This window comes from Alligator mississippiensis, chromosome 1 (assembly GCF_030867095.1).
Source record: "Alligator mississippiensis isolate rAllMis1 chromosome 1, rAllMis1, whole genome shotgun sequence".
Lineage (NCBI taxonomy): Eukaryota > Metazoa > Chordata > Crocodylia > Alligatoridae > Alligator > Alligator mississippiensis.
Window position 1 is genome coordinate 355951536 of NC_081824.1, and position 17658 is coordinate 355969193.

The window sequence follows — 17658 nt, forward strand, 5'->3', positions numbered from 1 at the left end:
TAATTTGACTTTTGCAACTTGTGAAATCATATTCTTAAACTGCCAGAGAGAGGAAAGTAGATAATAGAAGAAGCCGTGTGGTAAGTTCCAGACCTCTACAGGGGAAAAGAGCCTGCGCTTCTCCCAGACAAACACTGGATGGATCAAAGTGACTGCAGAAAACACACACTGCAGTATACTTTACTGTTTCTGTGGAAAGAAACACCATTCCCCTCCCCCAGTCATGCCCCTGAAATGTTAGAACACACGTTCAACATAGAGTGCAAATAGATATGTTGGCTAGCCCCCAGACTTTGCATAAGTGGGTCACTAGTCTGCAAACCAGCAGCGCTCTTTTGAAAATGTGCTAATAGAGGAAGAAGTGTTGTGAACCATTCCTTTCATCCTGTCTGATGTATTCAGAAAACAGGACAGGATGGATCTTTTTTTTTTTCTATCGGATATAATATATGTTCACCGTGTTAAGTACATACACCATCAAGGAAATGCTCTGGGTCTTATTTAAAACCATAAACATGAGGAGATTTACCACTAATTCATTCATACACCAGCTTTGAGAAAGTGTCTTTGTTTTTTTTCCTCCCTCCCCACCCCAACGTATTTCAGGAATAAACGATTTATTGAAACAAGCACTGTGCATTAAAATGGCAGGATAGTGACTATAAAATAGAATTTACTACCTGAACACAATTATAAAGCATAACAGCCAACAATTAGCCCTACCCTGAAGTAAGAAGAATGTTTATACTCTCACAGCTTTAATAAACTTAGACAAACCTCCAGTATTGCTCTCTGAAACACAGGCAAGGCACTCAACAAACAGTCTTCATTTGACATGCTCTCATGACCAGGGATCCTGGTTTTCTCTGATTTAAAAAAAGCCAATTTTCGATCAAAAAAAAAAAAAGTAACCCCAAATCCACATTTTTCCGTTTTATTTAAATGAAACATCACAAAAATATAAATATATATTTTATATATATGATGTTTCTCTCTCAACCAGCCAATATCCCAAGGTTGTTTATGCCTAATGAATCCAGGCAAATGCTTCCACTGCTCTCCAGCTCCCATCCTTATACCTGAATCACTGGTTATCAGGAGGGAGGAATGGAATTTTTCCATAGCAGGTTATGAGCAGGGATCCTGGTTGTCTCTGATTTAAAGAAATCCCCAATTTTTGGTTAAAAAAGAATAAGCCCAAATCCACATTTTTCCTTCATTAAAATGAAACACCACTATATAAAGAAAAATGTGGATTTGTGGTCACTTTTTTTTTTTAACCAAAAATTGGGGGGATTTCAGTAGCTGCTGATTTTCTGTTCTGCCCTATTCATCCAGTGCTCTTTTTAAAGGGCTAGGAGACAGAGTATTTTTTCCACTGAGTGAACTGTATATGCTCATATATTCAGTATAAATGTTAAAACTATTCTGAAGCATCTGACCTTTAGGGCAAGCTGCAAAGCACATCTACTATTCTGCCTGGCTTTTGGAAGATGGTTAGTGAGGAGGATTTTAATTTTAAACTACCAGGTTTTACTGTTTGGGAGAGCAAAGGTAAATATAAATTATAATAACTGTATTTTTAAGTGCTGTCAAAGGCACACAGAACTAGGGGAAGTGCTCTTAGATCAATTTTATATACATTAAAATAAGTTATATATTTAAAAAGCAGCAACAAATTATAACCAGCAGGACTGAGTGAAATATTCTGCAAGGACTAGGGACCCAGGAGTTAAGCCTTATCAATCAGGCTTGAATGAAACATGAGACAAAAGTCCAAGCTAAAGTTGAAGAATGATGCACTGAAAAGCCATTGATCCAGATTATTCCTGCTTAGAGTTGCTTTGTGTTAGTTTGCTAACCCAGATTTTATAGACAATAAAATATTCCCCCAGCATGGAATCCTCCATTTATACTCACTCTCAAAAACCAATTTAGGGGCTATCTTAAACCTGAAACTAACAGAAAGGGTATCTTTTTGGACAATGATTTTCATTACAATTTAGAGCAGACTTTGGTATGCTGGCACTTGCACTCAAGGCTGGACCTGGTCTAGAAAGTCTCAGGAATAGGCAGTAAAAATAAAATAATAATTTCATGGCCCTGGCCAGGGCCACTTTTTGGAAGGATGTTATTTATTTTAGACCTTTGTCTAAATAAAGGGAACCCATTTTGCAAAAGCATCACCAAACACCTGAGTGTTATTCTATGGCCAATGTTACATAGGACGTTCAATTAGATTATCATAATTGCACCTTCTACCTTAAAATCTATAACTCTTTAAGCACATTTATTCTATAGTAACTATCTAAGGCCTCCAGAGAGCTATCTGCTGTTGTTCAAGGACACAAAATATATGCCATAATGTATTTTATATTCTATATTATATAGTTATATACTCAATTGTGTGTTAATTCGAAAATACACTTGAAACTTACTTAAATTTAGTGTGCTAAGTCTACAAAAACATAGGATTGATGCTGCTCTAAAACTTAGCCACCTTTAGAAATAAATAAGTCTACTAAGCATCTTTGGTACCTTCTTTGTCATCGTGACGTATGACTGCATCCTGTATCATGTCAGCAAGGTTGAAATGGACTCGATGTTTTTTTCCATGTTTCAGCTTTTTCACATATCCATCCTGCTTTTGCGACGCTTTTTCTCGTTCATAATATGCCTTTATTTGATCACAGCGCATCCGCTTCACCAGCCGCTGACGTTGGCCCAAAGGGAGGGACTCCAGCAAGCACTGGTCAATTTCCATGTCATGTGATCGAAAAACATTACATAGCTGGAAACAGCCTAAATGAAATGAAATATAAATAAACAAATTTAGGCTATGTAACAATATGCTTTTAAATGTTCTATGAAATGCCTGCCACACTTCTTGTAGCTCCTATTTAAATATGTCAAAGTATTTATTATGTTTGTTTAACTTAGGTGGCGAATGCCTGTTGGAAAGTGAATATATTATCATCATGTGGTTTACAGAAACAACATGCAATTAAAGCCATGAAAGCAACAATTATTTTTTTAAAATACTAACTTCAATTCATATATACAAAAGAGAACATAAAGAGGTCAGAGAGTTCAAACATATGAAATGGATAAGGCATGTAAATAATTCACTGTAATACAAGTAGTTAACTTTTGCCTAGAAACTAGACAATATGTACAGTACAGACTAAGTCTGATGTTTGTGCCTCCATTGTATTCTTTTACATTTTGTTTTGGGTAAGCAAATTCCTGTTACTCAGTGAGAAGAAAAATCTTCATATCATAGCTGTAATGAGTTCATTAGCACACTATGGGTACTCAGGCAACTCAGGCAATCATTATGAATTCACAACCACACAATTTTTTTCACATTTATTTAGCAGGCCAAGTTGAATCTTCTAATGAAAAAGATGTCAAGAACTTAAGGCAACAAAAATTATAAACTCTATCTCAATTAGTCTTAGCCTTATTTAACGTCATTCATAGTATGTACCCTGAAGTCAGACTCCTATGTTAAATTTTGCTTTTTTGCCTATATTGATGTGGTGGCAAATTATTTTTCAAAATGTATTTGTGACTTGCTGGTTGGATCTCATAGAGATTCATGGGTTGTGGAAAATGTTAGCTAGTAAAGCTAAGTAGTTTAGCTCTACAAGTAAAGGCTCTTGGTTCTGTTCTTTAAGCCCAAATTCAGTTACCACTGGTGCTAACCAACTCAGGGATTTTATGTTGTTGTACCATCTTCAGAGGCATAACAAACTCACTAACTGCCTGGAGTGGGGGGAGGGGGGCAAGATTATGCTAACTACAGTAGACTGGGCAGGGGGCATGTTTGGGTGAGGTAAAGGGAAGTGAATGATTTAGAAGTGAATAGAACAGGCCAGCAAACAGTGGCGTTTGAGTGGGAGTTCAAGTGGAGAGTTTGTTGGGGAGTTTACCCAGATAATTTCCTTCTCACCCTTCCTTCACTGAAATCTTGCTTGAAAGCAGGTGAAGAAAGAGAAGGATTCCCCCCCCCCCCCAAAAAAAAAAAAAAATACAGTAGCAGAAGAGAAAGGAACTAGCACTATAATCAACATGATGGCTGGAATATGCCAAAGCTCCTGCCACTGCGAGCCCTTCCTCTGCTTGCACCTGTAGGACCTCTGTCCAGAAATGGCATGCCTGTGTGAGAAGGCAAAACTCAAAGCCCGTGAGCAGGGTGGGTCAATTATCTGGAGTCTGTCAGGAAGACAGTAGCAGCACAAGCCAAGACTGCAGCAGCCTAAATACAGGATTGAACCTTGCTGCCCAGATACTTCCTCTTCTGGGTCAGGGGTTTATATTGGATGGGTTAGGGGGATGTGTGGGGGGTCAGCTGATCCTGACAGGCTACTACAGTGGCAGGCAATGGACATGTGGCTAGGCCCAGGTGAAGGTTCTAGCCACCTGTGTCCACCCTAATGCTCTACTGAGGAGATAGGAGACCAGGATGAGTGGTTATGCCAGGTAGGCTGAGACCTCAGGTTCAAGACCACAGCTTGACATCACTACCATCTATTGCTTCCTTTTTGTAGCAGTGGTCTCATCTCCCCACTGAGGCTTCCACACAGGTTCTGACCTAGCTTTGCAGGAACTGTGTTTTTCTTAGGGACGGCCGGGTGGGGAGTACTTATAATGTGAGAGGTGCCTTCTGGTGGATTCTCTCAAGAATCAGATATGGGAGATGCAGGAGGAGGTGGATAGGTTCAGAAGCATCTGAGAGCATGAGGCTTCCATTGACTGTTCTGCCCACAAAGATAGACCCAGCATTATGAAAAAGAGACAGCTAGAGAAGACACCAGAAGCTACAAAAGATGCAGGTTCTCAGGGGGAAACTGGCAGCTTGTCACCTCTGACAACAGACAGTGCTCTTCTTCTGGACCTGTGACTGTCCAACTGGAACAGGTATGGAGGCCTTGCATCAGAGGAGAAGGAGCCCACTACAGTGGCAAGGAAAACCAAACCATGCATCCCCAGGGAATATAAAACCACTGCTACAAAAAGGAAGCAATAGATGGTGGTGATGTCAAGTTGTGGTCTTGAACCTGGGGTCTTGGCCTAGCTGGCATAACCACTCATCCTGGTCTCCTGTCTCCTCAGCAGAACACTGGAGTGGACACAGGCATCCAAAACTTTCACCTGGGCCACCCCTACCACTGTAGTGGCCAGTCAGGGTCAGCTGACCCCCCACCCCTACTCTCACTTCCCATATAAACCCCTGACCCAGAAAAGAAGGTCTGGGCAGCAAGATTCAATCCTGTATCTAGGCCCAGCTAGGAACAGATGCATTCTGGAGATGAACATGAGGTTAGGTAGATGGTATTGCCAGTGGGGCTTTGGCTTCTTTGAACATTGGGTAGTTTTTGAGGAAGATGAATGCTGGGAAGAGATTAGGTCCACCTGACAAAGAGAGGGACAAATGTCTTCTCACACAGGCTTGCAAACCAACTGAGGGATGAGGGCTTTAAACTTGCTTCACTGGGGAAAGGAGAAAAAAGCCCAGAGGTAAGGAAAGTGCCTGTGGACCTGGATAAAAAAATTAGTAAAGGGAAGCAATAATGGAAGACTTAGCAATGTTCTTAGTGAGAATACAGGACTGTAGCAGGGGCTCAGATGCAGCCCCTGCTATATACCCCTGTAGGGCCAGCAGCGCCAGTGTGAAATGTACCTGGCTGGGTCTGGGCAAACACTGCTTGCTTGACACACCAGAGATGAGGTCTAGGGGGAAACTGGAGTGACACGCAAATACCTGGGACCAGAGAACATATGCCCTGGGGAGCTGGCACTGATTGGCCTGGGAGGAAGCCTGAGCTGGCACAGCATTTAGCATCTCCAGGAACAACTGCACAGCTGGACCTGGAGGACAATCAACAGAGATAGGGACCCAGCCAGCCAAACACATGGGCAAAGGACAGCCCCCCAGCATGTCCGGAGAGATAAGTAACAATGGATGGTGTGGTTGTGGTGGGTGGTCCCCACAAGCAAGTAGGCAAGGAACAAGCTGGGTAATTCCCCAGGAGATGGGTGGTCAAGCCAGCCCAGGAAGAGGAAAAGATCAGACCCACTGAGCTAAGGGTAGCCTTGAGAGAGGCAGAAGCAGCCCAGACAAAGGAGGGATTTATCCAGTCTTACCAAGAGAATACCTGCAAGATTCAAACCAGTTGGTGTGAGCCTAGCTGGACATTCAAACCTGAGGAAAGCCAGTGGGATCAGACTAAGAATGCTAGATTTCAGAAAGGCAAAGTTTAATAAACTTGGGGAAACTGGTGGGCAGGATCCCATGGGAGGCAAGTCTCAGGAGGAAAAGGAGTCCAGGAAAGATAGCGGTACTTTAGGGAGGCTCTTTTAAAGGCACGGAAACAAGCTGTCCAGTTGGGATGGAAGAATGGAAAATGCAAGAAGAGACAACCCTGGCCAGACAGGAATCTTTTCAACAAGCTGTAACTCAAAACTATATCTACCTATCCATCTCTCTTCCTATATATACATATATATATATATACAAAGTGGAAAATTGGTCATGGTACTAGGGAAAAATGTAAGAGTATTACACAGGCATGCAGACAGAAAATTAGGAAGGCCAAAGCATAATTTGAGATGCAGCTGCCATGGGATATAAAAGGCAATAAAAGGGATTCTACAACTATGTCAAAAGTAAGGGAAACAACAGTATTTAGTATCTTTTTCTACTTTGATTTTCATAAATAAGAGCAGCTACCAGTTGATGAGTGCAGTTGGCAGCAAAGATAGGGAAAGAGACAAACAGCCTAGAGTAATGGAAGAGCAGGTTAGGGATTACTTAGAGAAGCTAGATGCTTCCAAGTTAACAGGGCTAGATGGGATATACCCTAAGGTAATGCAGGAAGTGGCTGTGGTAATTTTGGAGCCACTGGCTATCCTCTTTGAGAACTCATGGCTGTCAGGTGAGGTCCCAGATGACAGGAAAAGGGTAAATATAGTGCCCATCTTCAAGAAAGGGAAGAAGAGGGAATGGGGAAGTACAGACTAGCCAGCCTGACCTCTATAATGGCAAAGATCACTGAGAAGGTCCTCAAGGAATCCATTGTGAAACACCTAGAGATAAACAAGACAATAAGGAACAGCTAGCATGGATTCAACAAGAGCACATTATGCCCAGCTAACCTGATCTTCTCCTATGATATGACAGGATCTATGGTATATCATATCCACTGCTCTCCCCACATCCATGGTCTCAAGCTTCAGAGGAAATTTAGGTTGGAGATATGAAGGAATTTACTGACTATGAGGGTGATAAAGCATTAGAACAGGCTACCCTGAGGAACTGTGGTATCTCCATTTTTAGAAGTTTTCAAGAGCAGGTTAAATGGATGCTTGCCTGGAAGTCAGGGATGATCCTGTCATGAGCAGGATCTAGGGACTGTACTAGATGACCTTGTGAGATCCCTTCCAGCTCTAATGTCCTATGATGCTATGATCATCTTAGGTACCTTCAGCTGCTGCACTGGGCAACAGCCCTGTAGTTGGGCTCTCTGGGAGCTGCTTCTGATGCCCTATTTGCCATAGATACATGCATATTGGATGCAGTTATGACTACTCTGGCAAAAGCTCCTGGAAGTGAGGGGGGGAGGGGGTAGCATCATTCAATTTGTGCCACTCATCCCTCTTCCCCTAGATACACTGCTTGGTGTAGTGCTGCCCTGCCTTACTTCTATGACAGGGAGCAGCAGTACAGGGCTGCTCCTGCTGTGGCACATACTCCAATAACACTCCTAGTGGGAGGGTTTTGGAACCACCGTATAGGCAGTACCCAGGGCCAGTGCCCCAGTCACTCTGCCCTAGTTATATTACTGCTACCATGAAGCATGAAAACAAGACATCACATTTTTAACATTAAGTTTTTGCTCACTAATATTTATAACCATTTCATTCCACAAAAAGCAATTCAACACATTTGCCCTGAATACATTTTGGGATGGCCAAAACTACAATTTTTTCAGAGAAAATATTTTTGGCTTAAAGAAACTCACTTAGCGTCTTGTTGCATGTAATTTTAGGCAGCTCCTGGAGTTCTTAGCACCTGGACTTTCTGCACATTAACACCTGAAACTGGTTTTAAGCAGTCATTAAGTGACTCAAAGTTACACCACTCCAGGACAGGATTATCTCTGGTCTGTGCTACACAGCACCACCGGGGGAGCAAGTAGGGAATGATTAAATTGCCTGCCTGGCTGTCACTGCCATGGCTTTTGCTGCTCCATTCCAGGCCAGAAAAGCTGTGGCCAGGCAGGCAGGTTAACCCTTTCTTGCCTACTCCCTTGGGACAAACAGCACAGGGAGTCACAAGTACTATATGCCCCAGGGGAAGGGAGGGAAGAAGAAGGCAGAGTGGAACCCCACGGGTGCAGCAGTGGGAGCCCCAGGGGCAGAGAGGAAACCTGGAATGGAAGTGGGGATTCTTACCTTTCAGTTCTCCAGGCCCCTGCTGGCCCGAACATGTGACTAATCCAAACTCCAGCTAGCACTAACACCCATCAACATTTCTGTGGCTCACAACAGAAGCTGTAACAAGGCCCCAGGGTAGTTTTATCTTTGATCAGCGTTAGGGGACTCACATTACACTAACATGTAGCCACTCTGGGCTAAATACTCCACCTGCCCTCCCCCTGACTGCAAGGAAGTCACAAGAGAGTTGGAGGGAGTGTGGGGAGAACCCTGAGGGCAGTCTGTAAAATAATAGACTAAAAATGCCTATATGTAAAGTCCATTAAAAAATTAAGCCATCTGTTTAAAAAAAAAACAAAAAACGCCCTAAGAAACCAAGAGTTTGACTGAAAATCCCTTTTGGAATGAGGCTGGAGGCAACTACTAATGTTCAGGCAGAGCACAGAAATGCCTCTTTATTTAAACCTCTTTCAAGTACAGCCAGCTCTCCTGGACTCCTTTTCTTCCTCAGACTTGCCTTGCTTGTTCAAAGGAGAACAGCACCCTCCAGGCAGAAGACTCTAGGTGTTGTAGCACACAGGAGCCTCTGGAGCCTCCTCCCTCTACAAACCAAGTGCTACTTCTGCTGAATCCCACCCTGTCAAACTGTTGGTCTGGTAGGCAGACAGTAGTCCCTTGGGGGCCTGTGCCAGGGTTGGGGGAAGGGGTGCATCATGACTCAGGTTGCATTTGAGGATATGTGGAGGTGAGTAGGAAGCTTCTGGCATAGGGGAAACATAGTGTAAAACCATTGTTGCAGTAAAGCAGGGTTGCCAATCTAAGAAAAAAAATACTGATAATTTGCAAGCTTTTTACTGACAACCAACTTTTAAAATATGTTTGGTTTTAAATCCCTAAATTTGAACCTGGTCCTTGTCCGGGGCCTAGCAGAAGGATTACATTTACATTATGTAAAACAAATGTCAGTACAAAAGTTTGTTTTTCAGTAAAAGTTTTGCAGATTCTCAGTAAATCAAAGAAATTTCTTGGGTCAGTAGCCCTGAATTGAGGGAAAGTCTGGCTAAGCTTCTTAATTCTATGCTGGGGCACATTGCAGACAAAATCTTCAGTAAATATAGTTGTTAAAAAGTCTTTACTGAACACATGCACACTTTGATTGTTCAAAGGCTTATAACCTGTCCACATTGGAGCAGACAGTCAGGGGAATTACAAAGGCTCAATCCAGGTATAAGTGTCAATGCCTCTGCAAAATTTCAAACCTGAAGTGAAAAGTAGAAAACATCCAGGGTGAAACAAATTCAGCTGAAAGAGCTAAAATTTATTTTCAGCTGCTTATCGCATTGCAAATGTCCTGTTATGTGAAGTGTCAGGGAAGCCTAATAATAGGCAATGCTGTCAGCTCTACCTATTTTCATTACGGCCCAAAAAGAACTTAATGTGTCTAGAGGTCTATCTACACTGAGTTGACAGGCAGCCAATTCTGCAGCCAGATCACAGAGCCAACCACCATTTTCACGGGCTTACCACAGTAGGGGCCCTCCATACCTCTGATTATTTGAGGGGCCCCAGTATCCCCACCCCTTGTTGCCAATTGGCTGAAAGCGCTGTTCATCATGTGGCCCTGTCCCTTGCCACTGACTAGAGAGGGGCAGGGCCACATGACAGGCAACCCTCTCAGCCAATCAGCAGCAAGGGGCAGGGTGGCAGCCATTTTGCCTGCTCCCCTTTGTGCTGGCAGCCCCACTCTGCCCCTGGCAGGCTGCACAGCCAGGTCACAGCAGACATGCTCCTGCAAGGGATCCAGCATTTTATTTTTTAGCTTTTTTTTTGTTTTTGTTTTTCCACAGATTTCATGGACATTGCCTAATTTTGTGATTTCTGTGATATCTGTAAAATCCCAATTTTGTAGATCTCTATTAATGTCTAAAGCAGTGGTTCTTAAACTTTTTGCTCCATGCATGGGATTGGTGATGCCCAGTCTGTCCATGGACTGGATTCTACCGGTGGCCTGATTCAGCTCTGTGGTGGACTGAGGGAGGGGTGGCAGGAGGGATGGGAGCATAGCTCAACCCTGATCTAATCATATGGAGGAGGGGACATGGTCCAGCTACAAACTAGCCCTGTAGGAAGAAGGGGGTGCCTCAGCCCCAGCCTGGCTACAGGCAGGGAGGGGATATGGTTTGTCCTAATCTGGCCTGTTGGGGAGGGCAGGTAGCCCAGCATGAACCTGCCTCATTGGCCTTGGGAATTTGGCAGCAGGGGAGGAGTGATAGTAAGGCAGATAAGGACTTTTTTTGTTTTTCCTATTTTCAAATGGGGTTGGAAGCATAAGCATTTTATATGACTTGCTCAAGGTTTATATGGGTAGTTTTGGGCAGAGCCTGAAACTGAACCTAAATATAGGACAACTGTCTTATATTACAAGCCCAGTGTTCTTCAAGAACCAGAAGACAAAACACATCCATAAAAAAGTTTGCTTAAATTAAGTGCAAAATTCTAAAAATGCAGTCTATACAATAATATGATGGTCCAGGCATAAACATCTTATACGCTGAAAAGAGAAGGACTATAAATACAGAACTGGGTTGAGGTGTCAAATTGAATTCAGTAATCTGGTCTGCCTATCACAGTCTCTTTTACATTCCTAGGTACTGTCTTGCATGCAACTGTGATGAATTTTTCAGCTCTCCCTTTATCACCTCCTACTGTGACCACTGTGACAGACATCTCTATAAACAAAGAGGTAGTTAGCCATATTAGTCAGAAGTCAGGCCAGAGACAAGGTAGAGAAACACCTTCTAGATTAACTGAAACAGAGATGCATAAACTATCATGAGCATCTGATGAAGCGGGCTCTTGCTCACAAAAACTTATCCATCTCCGATTCATATATCTCTGTAGTTTCCCATATTTCCAGTTCTCTGGATCTGAGAGAGATAGTCAATTCTGATGAGAAAAAAAAAGTGGAAAGCCATACATAAGGACTAGGAAGAAGGATTCAGCAGCGACAGATTTGAGCCAGACTCAGAAATGAATGGAAAACTAGTGAATTTGCTGAAAATCAGAGTAATGCATATGTATTCCTTTTTACATACCAATCAGTAATCCCCTGTGTGTTCTGGTGCAGGAATCAAAGGAAAGTAGGTCTGGAAGGGATCTCACAAGCTCAGCTAATTCAGGCCCCTACTCAAGGCAGGTCATCCCAGCCAGGTGCTTATCTAACTTGCACTTAAACTTCCAAGGATGGAGTATTCGCAATTTCTCAAGGTAACCTATTCCAAAGCTTGATCACCCACATGACCAGAAAGTTCCTCCTAATCTCCAACCTAAATTTTCCCTGCTTCAACTAGAGGCTCCTAGTTCTGTTGTCTATAGTCATAGTGAAACAGCCATTTCCATCCTCTTTGGAACTGCCTTTTAAGTACTTGAAGACTGTTATCAGCACTCCCACCCTCAGTCTTCTCTTCTCCATGCCAAATAAACCTATTTTTTCAGCCTTTCCTCATAATTCCTGCCTGCAAGGACGCCAATCATTTTTGTGAATATATATTTAAACATTCCTTTCCTACAACTTTCTTACAAGTAGGCAGAACATCAGCAAAAACATCTCAATCAAAAATTCTTAGTATGACAAACAAGTAGTTTAAATAGTTTTTGTTTCTTGCTTCTAAGACAAAAGAATGAAAAGAGGCGAAATGTAGTTATTCTTTTAACAAGAGGGAATCACATTAGATGGACTTCATATCTCCCTAATGCTTCAGGCTTCCCCATATCCAAGATACCAGAGCATCACTAGTAAGAGGTATATCTTTTATTTTAAGCCTGGGTATACAATTATTTTTCCCCACATTCCAATATGACTGTACAAAAGGGAAATATAATAGGGAGTCTGGGGCTCCTGTCATTTTAAGAGAGAAACTGCAGCAGGTATGTCCCCAAGGCAGGTGAAGACAGCTAATTCTGGGTTAGCTGCAGAGGAGTAGGCAGCCAGTGCTGCAAGTGCCTATTGTGTGGCTAACTGCTTAGCAATAGGATAGTAGAGCAGAGCCCTGGGTAGGCAGCAAGGGAACTACTTCATCTTGGCCAGAGGAACAGCCGTAGGCTGCTCTGGAGGCTGAGAGGATACACCTACAGCCAGTTAGGAGAACACTTGACCAGAAGGGAAGGAGCCCAGGGGATACAAGCCTGGGTCCCTGAGGCAGAGGGGCCAGTGCAGCCCTGAACTCTCTGAGAAGAGCTCCCAGGAGCAGTGAGTGGAAGCTGCAGGCCTGGTCAGATACTGCCAGGGGCTAGGCAATCAATGTGTAGGGAGTGGGCTTCAGCAACTGTATGGTGATCCTGAGGAGAGCTTTGAATCTTTTAGTTTGAAGTGGTTGTTTGTATTTCTGTTTTAGTATATACTGAAAGACCAGATAGTGCCTCTAGGCATGCTAAGGAGGCTACACAAGGATGCCTGAGGGACATGTCAGGTTTCAAGCCCAGCCAGGGGCAGGGACACAAGACAGAGACAGGCTGAGGCAAGGAGGGCCAGAGCCTGAACCTAGAGGGGATGGCCTAAGGCCAAGAGGGCCAGAACCTGAGCCCAAAGAGGGTGACACAGGCAGCCAGAGGCAGACGAGAAGCTGAGACTGAAAGGCCACACCAGAGCAAGTAAGCCAAGGCTACAAGTTTACAGCCAGAGTAACCTGTAGACTAAGGGGGCCAAAGCCAATACAAAAAATGTAAATGGTGACAGAGACATGGGCATGGCTATGGAGAAGGTTGGAAGCCATAATTAAGAGCCCTAAGTCTTAATTAGGGCCAATAAGGTCATGGATGGTGACCACTGGCTCAGAGTAGTGCCAGCTGGGCATCAGTAGACCTGCCAGGGCATGAGGGATACCCACAGAGAACTCTGAAATTTTGGGTTAGTAAATAGAGCCCAGGGACCTCTTTAGGTTAGTTAGATGCCAGTGAGAGCACTCTGGGACTCAGGGGCTGCCTCCCAATCAATATCAAAAGAACTTCAAGGTATGGCAGGAAAAATAAACAGGGGAGATTATATAGAGGACAGAATGTGGAGGAAGGACGAGGGTGGCCTCTAGGGGGCGCCACGACTGGCTCAAGAAGGCATATGTGAGCTTGTGAAACTGTTCATTAAGCACAAGGATAGGAGTCAGGAAGATGCAACTTCTCCTGGCTCTGCCACTGGCCCCACTGTCATTTCAGGCGAGATCCAAATACTTCTTGTAGGGGCCTGAACTTAGCCACAGCAATCCCTAAAAGGTAGATGCAAGTCATCATGGTTAGTACCTGATATCCTCAAGTGCCTCCCAGGAGATATCCAGAGCCACTGGATACTGAGCACAAAAATCCCTAAAATGAGCCAATATAAATGATAATCCCAGCAGTGTGTCTGTACTTCCAGTGTTTCCTAGAACCTATGTCTATGACTTTGGTCAGCACATTAGGCACCACCAGCATCCCAGAAGGAAGGTGCCTAACAAACACAGCAGCTCTAAATTCAGTATTTTGGAACCTGGCCAGCTCTGGGGTAGCTCTAGGTATTCCTCAACTGAAAGGCATGGCTTCTGGTTCCCAGTCTCAGGGTTATTTCTTTTTTTTAAATTCATGAATGTCCCCAAATGCAAAAACAGTCCTGGGAGCAAAGCACAGGAGCAAAATTCTCAAGAGCTTTTGAAGTCCAAAATGGTTTTAAGTACCTAAAGATGAATCTAGCTGCCTACTAGGAATTCCCAAAACTCCTGGCTTTTGGTCCCTGCTGCCAGGATTGTCATTAGCACTGGCATTTTTAGTCAAATTCAATGCTATCGCTGTGAATGAGGTATGCTTGGAGTACAAGTTGTTAATCAGGTATCTCCAAGGAGTCTCACCACTCCCAGCACCAAAACAAATCCCAACAGTACCTGAGAAGCAGTGTGGTAACATGATTAATATATATAATTTCTGAGCTTACCCAGAAGCCCTAGTATATGTGCCATGTAATCCAAAAATGAGGGCACTGCCAAAGTTAAGTACCTAATCAGTTTTGTGGCTTGAGTAGAAGAACCAAACTGAACTACTCATTAAGATTTAGGAACTTAAATCAGCTTAAGCCCCACTAAGGCACCTCTGAAACCAAACTGGATTGGGCCTTAATGGCTATAGTTAAGCTGCAATCCTGCTTCCTGCTGAGCTCTGGACATAAAATGATGTCCCTTTCAGGCTCTTCTGACACAGAGTCCAAGGGCAGATACTTGGAAAGGGCCATCCCGAGCCTTCAACCTTGTCTGATTGCTAGAGTTCAGCATGCCCAGAATGGTAGAGCGAGTGGGCTGATTTCCCAAGAGACAGTACTGTGTTCAGCAGGGAGGCAGGACATGGTGTATGTTGGTTAAGCTCCGAAGTCTTATTTTCAAGAGTGACTTAGGTACTCAGAAGTTCTAAAGTACTAACTTTTATTCAAACTAAATGGGACTTGGATTTTCAAATGCCAAAGAGACTTTTGAAAAAGGGTCATAGGATAAGTCAGTAAGATGCTTTTGCAATGTTTACTTATGGGCCTGTACCAAGGAACTTACAAACTAGGAAAATAAAATGACATATGGAGGAGAGTGAAGAGAAGTATAGGTCCAAGTCTGTACAATATTCAGATATGTATATATTTTGTTGTCATTAGTTTAATAAGTAAGACAGCTAATTGGAACCATCTTAATAAGCAAGATGTCATTTATTTAATAAGAGGGCAAGCTATGCCTCTACCTAGCCATCCTTGAATAGATAATTTCATTTAGGTGCCACGGTTTTGAGAATCAATTCACATATGACTTCAGATCTGATTATGTGAAGTGCCGTGTATAAAAATACATGCAGACAAAAAGAATATCTTAAATAATGACAAATTACAGTCTGGTGTACCGGTTTGATAAGGTCATCATGACTGTTGCTGGCAGATAGTTCAGGAAATCTCATTCATAATGCACTGACAATATTGCCTCCATCAAATCCCATTAGAAAAGCTTATTAGGTATGATATATTTACTGAGATGCACTGTAGCAAACTCATTAAGTGCAGCATGGTTTTTAACATACTGTATATTCATCATAAGTACTCTGTACCATATAATCCTAGTGTGAAAAAAAAATTGGGAAATAATGAAAAGCCACAAAAAAAATCAAAATAATATTACATTATCTCTTATGAACTAGAAGAGACAAAGAAAACCACAATTATTCTAACAAAGATTAATAATATCAGTGATGTCCACTATTATAGGTTTCAACTATTGATCTGGGATCAAGTAAACCTATCATGAAGAGTAGAATTATTACTATAAAGCAGCTGTTGACATACTTCTGGCAATTTTATTACAAAAACCTGAGTGCCAACTGAACTGTAACACAAATTATAGAATTCAAACCTTACAAACAAGAAAATTACTGAGTAAATGGCTAATGCTAGTCTTAAATTTGGCTCCAACATCCACTGTAAGACTAAGGGGGAAAACTCTTGCAAGGCTAACAGCATCTTACAGATGAACAACAAGGTTTGGGAGGAGCAACAGAGAGGGAGAAAGTGTATTGGGTACTAACTAGATTGCTACATCTCTTCTATGGGACTTGAATCTCTTCTATGGGACTTGCATAAAACTATTTATCAAGCCCCTCTCCCACCACCCACTGTGGCGCACTGGTGCACGTGCTGGTACAGAGCTGATGCCTGGGCTCCGGAGCCCAGCACAGCTGTTTGGAGCCTCCTGACTGCAGCCAGCCCTGGCTCTGGGTAGCTGCTGCTAGGCACAGAGCCCAGGCAGGGGGGGAGGGGCAGCAGGGCTGTGAGGCACAGGGCAGCAGAGCTGTGTGGACAAGGGGCTTTGGGTGGGAGGCAAGGAGTAGCAGGGCTGGGGGACACAGGGCAACAGGGGTGGGGGGGCAGCAAGGGACACATGCAGGGCATCCTGCCATGTACCCCTGCCCTACAGAGACTGTAGCCTGCTTCCCCACTCCCCTCAACTCCCTGCTAAGCAGGAATTCCCATTTCCCCTCTGCCCTGCTGAGGAGGTGTCTGTATATTAGCTAGCAGACCACATGCTGGCTATGGTCCATGCTGAATGAACGGGTAGCTGGTAATGTCCCTCTGTTGTTTTCATAATTGGGTGATAAACACTGAGCTGGGGGTGATAAACACAGTTATCAATTTTCTGCTGGGCTAATCAGAGCATACTGCATGGCCTGGCCATTTCTCCCTCAGCTCAGTACTGTGGAAGGAAGGGAGGGCTGCTCTAGCACCCTCTGGCTTCTAGCCTGAGCCACTGGAGGCATGTGCCTGCATTTCTGGAATGTCTGTCTGGTTACAAAACTGGTTTAGCCAAGCCAGGTCAGACTAACCTGCAAAGATTGAATCAATTCAGACTCAGTCTTGTTCAATGTCTGTCCCTCACCTGGAAACCCACCAAGACCAAGCTTCTCTGAGCATGCCCGGACTTCCAGTGCCCTGTGCATCATTGGATCAGGCTAGGTGCTGTCTGAGAGCTCAGGCAACACCTGCACAGCTAGCACCCTACTTGGTGTGTGGGCCGGGTCAGACCCCGGGCCCTTTTCGTCGCTCTGCACGCGGGCTGTGGCCAGCAGCCCAGGCAGGCCGGGTCGGAGAGGGAGGTCGCTGAGCTAGAATTAGGCACAGACACGTAACGGTTGATTTTAAGATTGTTTTACTTACACCGAGATGGTCGCGGTGCAGGCTGAGAACTTGCTTGAGTTGCGGTTACAACAGAAAACACAAACACACGTGGAGTTTGCTAGGCTCCACGCAGACAAAACTCCAGATGTCCAGGACAAGCGCGCATTAAACTCGTCGTTACGTCTTATAGTAGGCTTCGTTCGAAGACGGGAAGAGGTGGGCGGTGGATCAGGCCGCCAAACTCCTCTGAGCGACACGCAGGGTTTCTATTACCCTGCCGCGCACACCCAGAGTCCCCACGAGATGGATGCGGAGTCCTCTTCGGCTTGGGCGGAAACTGCTCAAGCCTCTTATATGGCTAGCAGGCCAATCGCTAGCTGCCACGTGTGAATAATTTAGCACTAGCCAATTGCGGGGCACAAATTTGCATACGATGAGCGGGAAATCTTTGCACTGTGCATTTCTGTGTTGCAAAGGGAAATGCACCCTGCAAAGATCGCTGCAAAGTGGCGGGAACACTCCTTTGCACGCGGGTTCTCTGCGCAGCAGAACTCCTC

The 17658-nt window shown here is 44.0% G+C and overlaps 1 protein-coding gene across 3 annotated transcripts in view; it reads right to left on the reverse strand.

The window, feature by feature from the left end:
- The window catches only part of MYO16 (myosin XVI), a 662110-nt gene that overhangs the window by 508086 nt on the left and 136366 nt on the right, over positions 1-17658 (reverse strand). For all 3 annotated transcript variants that reach the window (XM_059721092.1, XM_059721091.1, XM_059721093.1), the window contains one exon: positions 2539-2802. In XM_059721092.1, the coding sequence (XP_059577075.1) occupies positions 2539-2764 (226 nt within the window). In that variant the 5' untranslated portion in view covers positions 2765-2802. The remainder of the gene's footprint in view (positions 1-2538; positions 2803-17658) is intronic.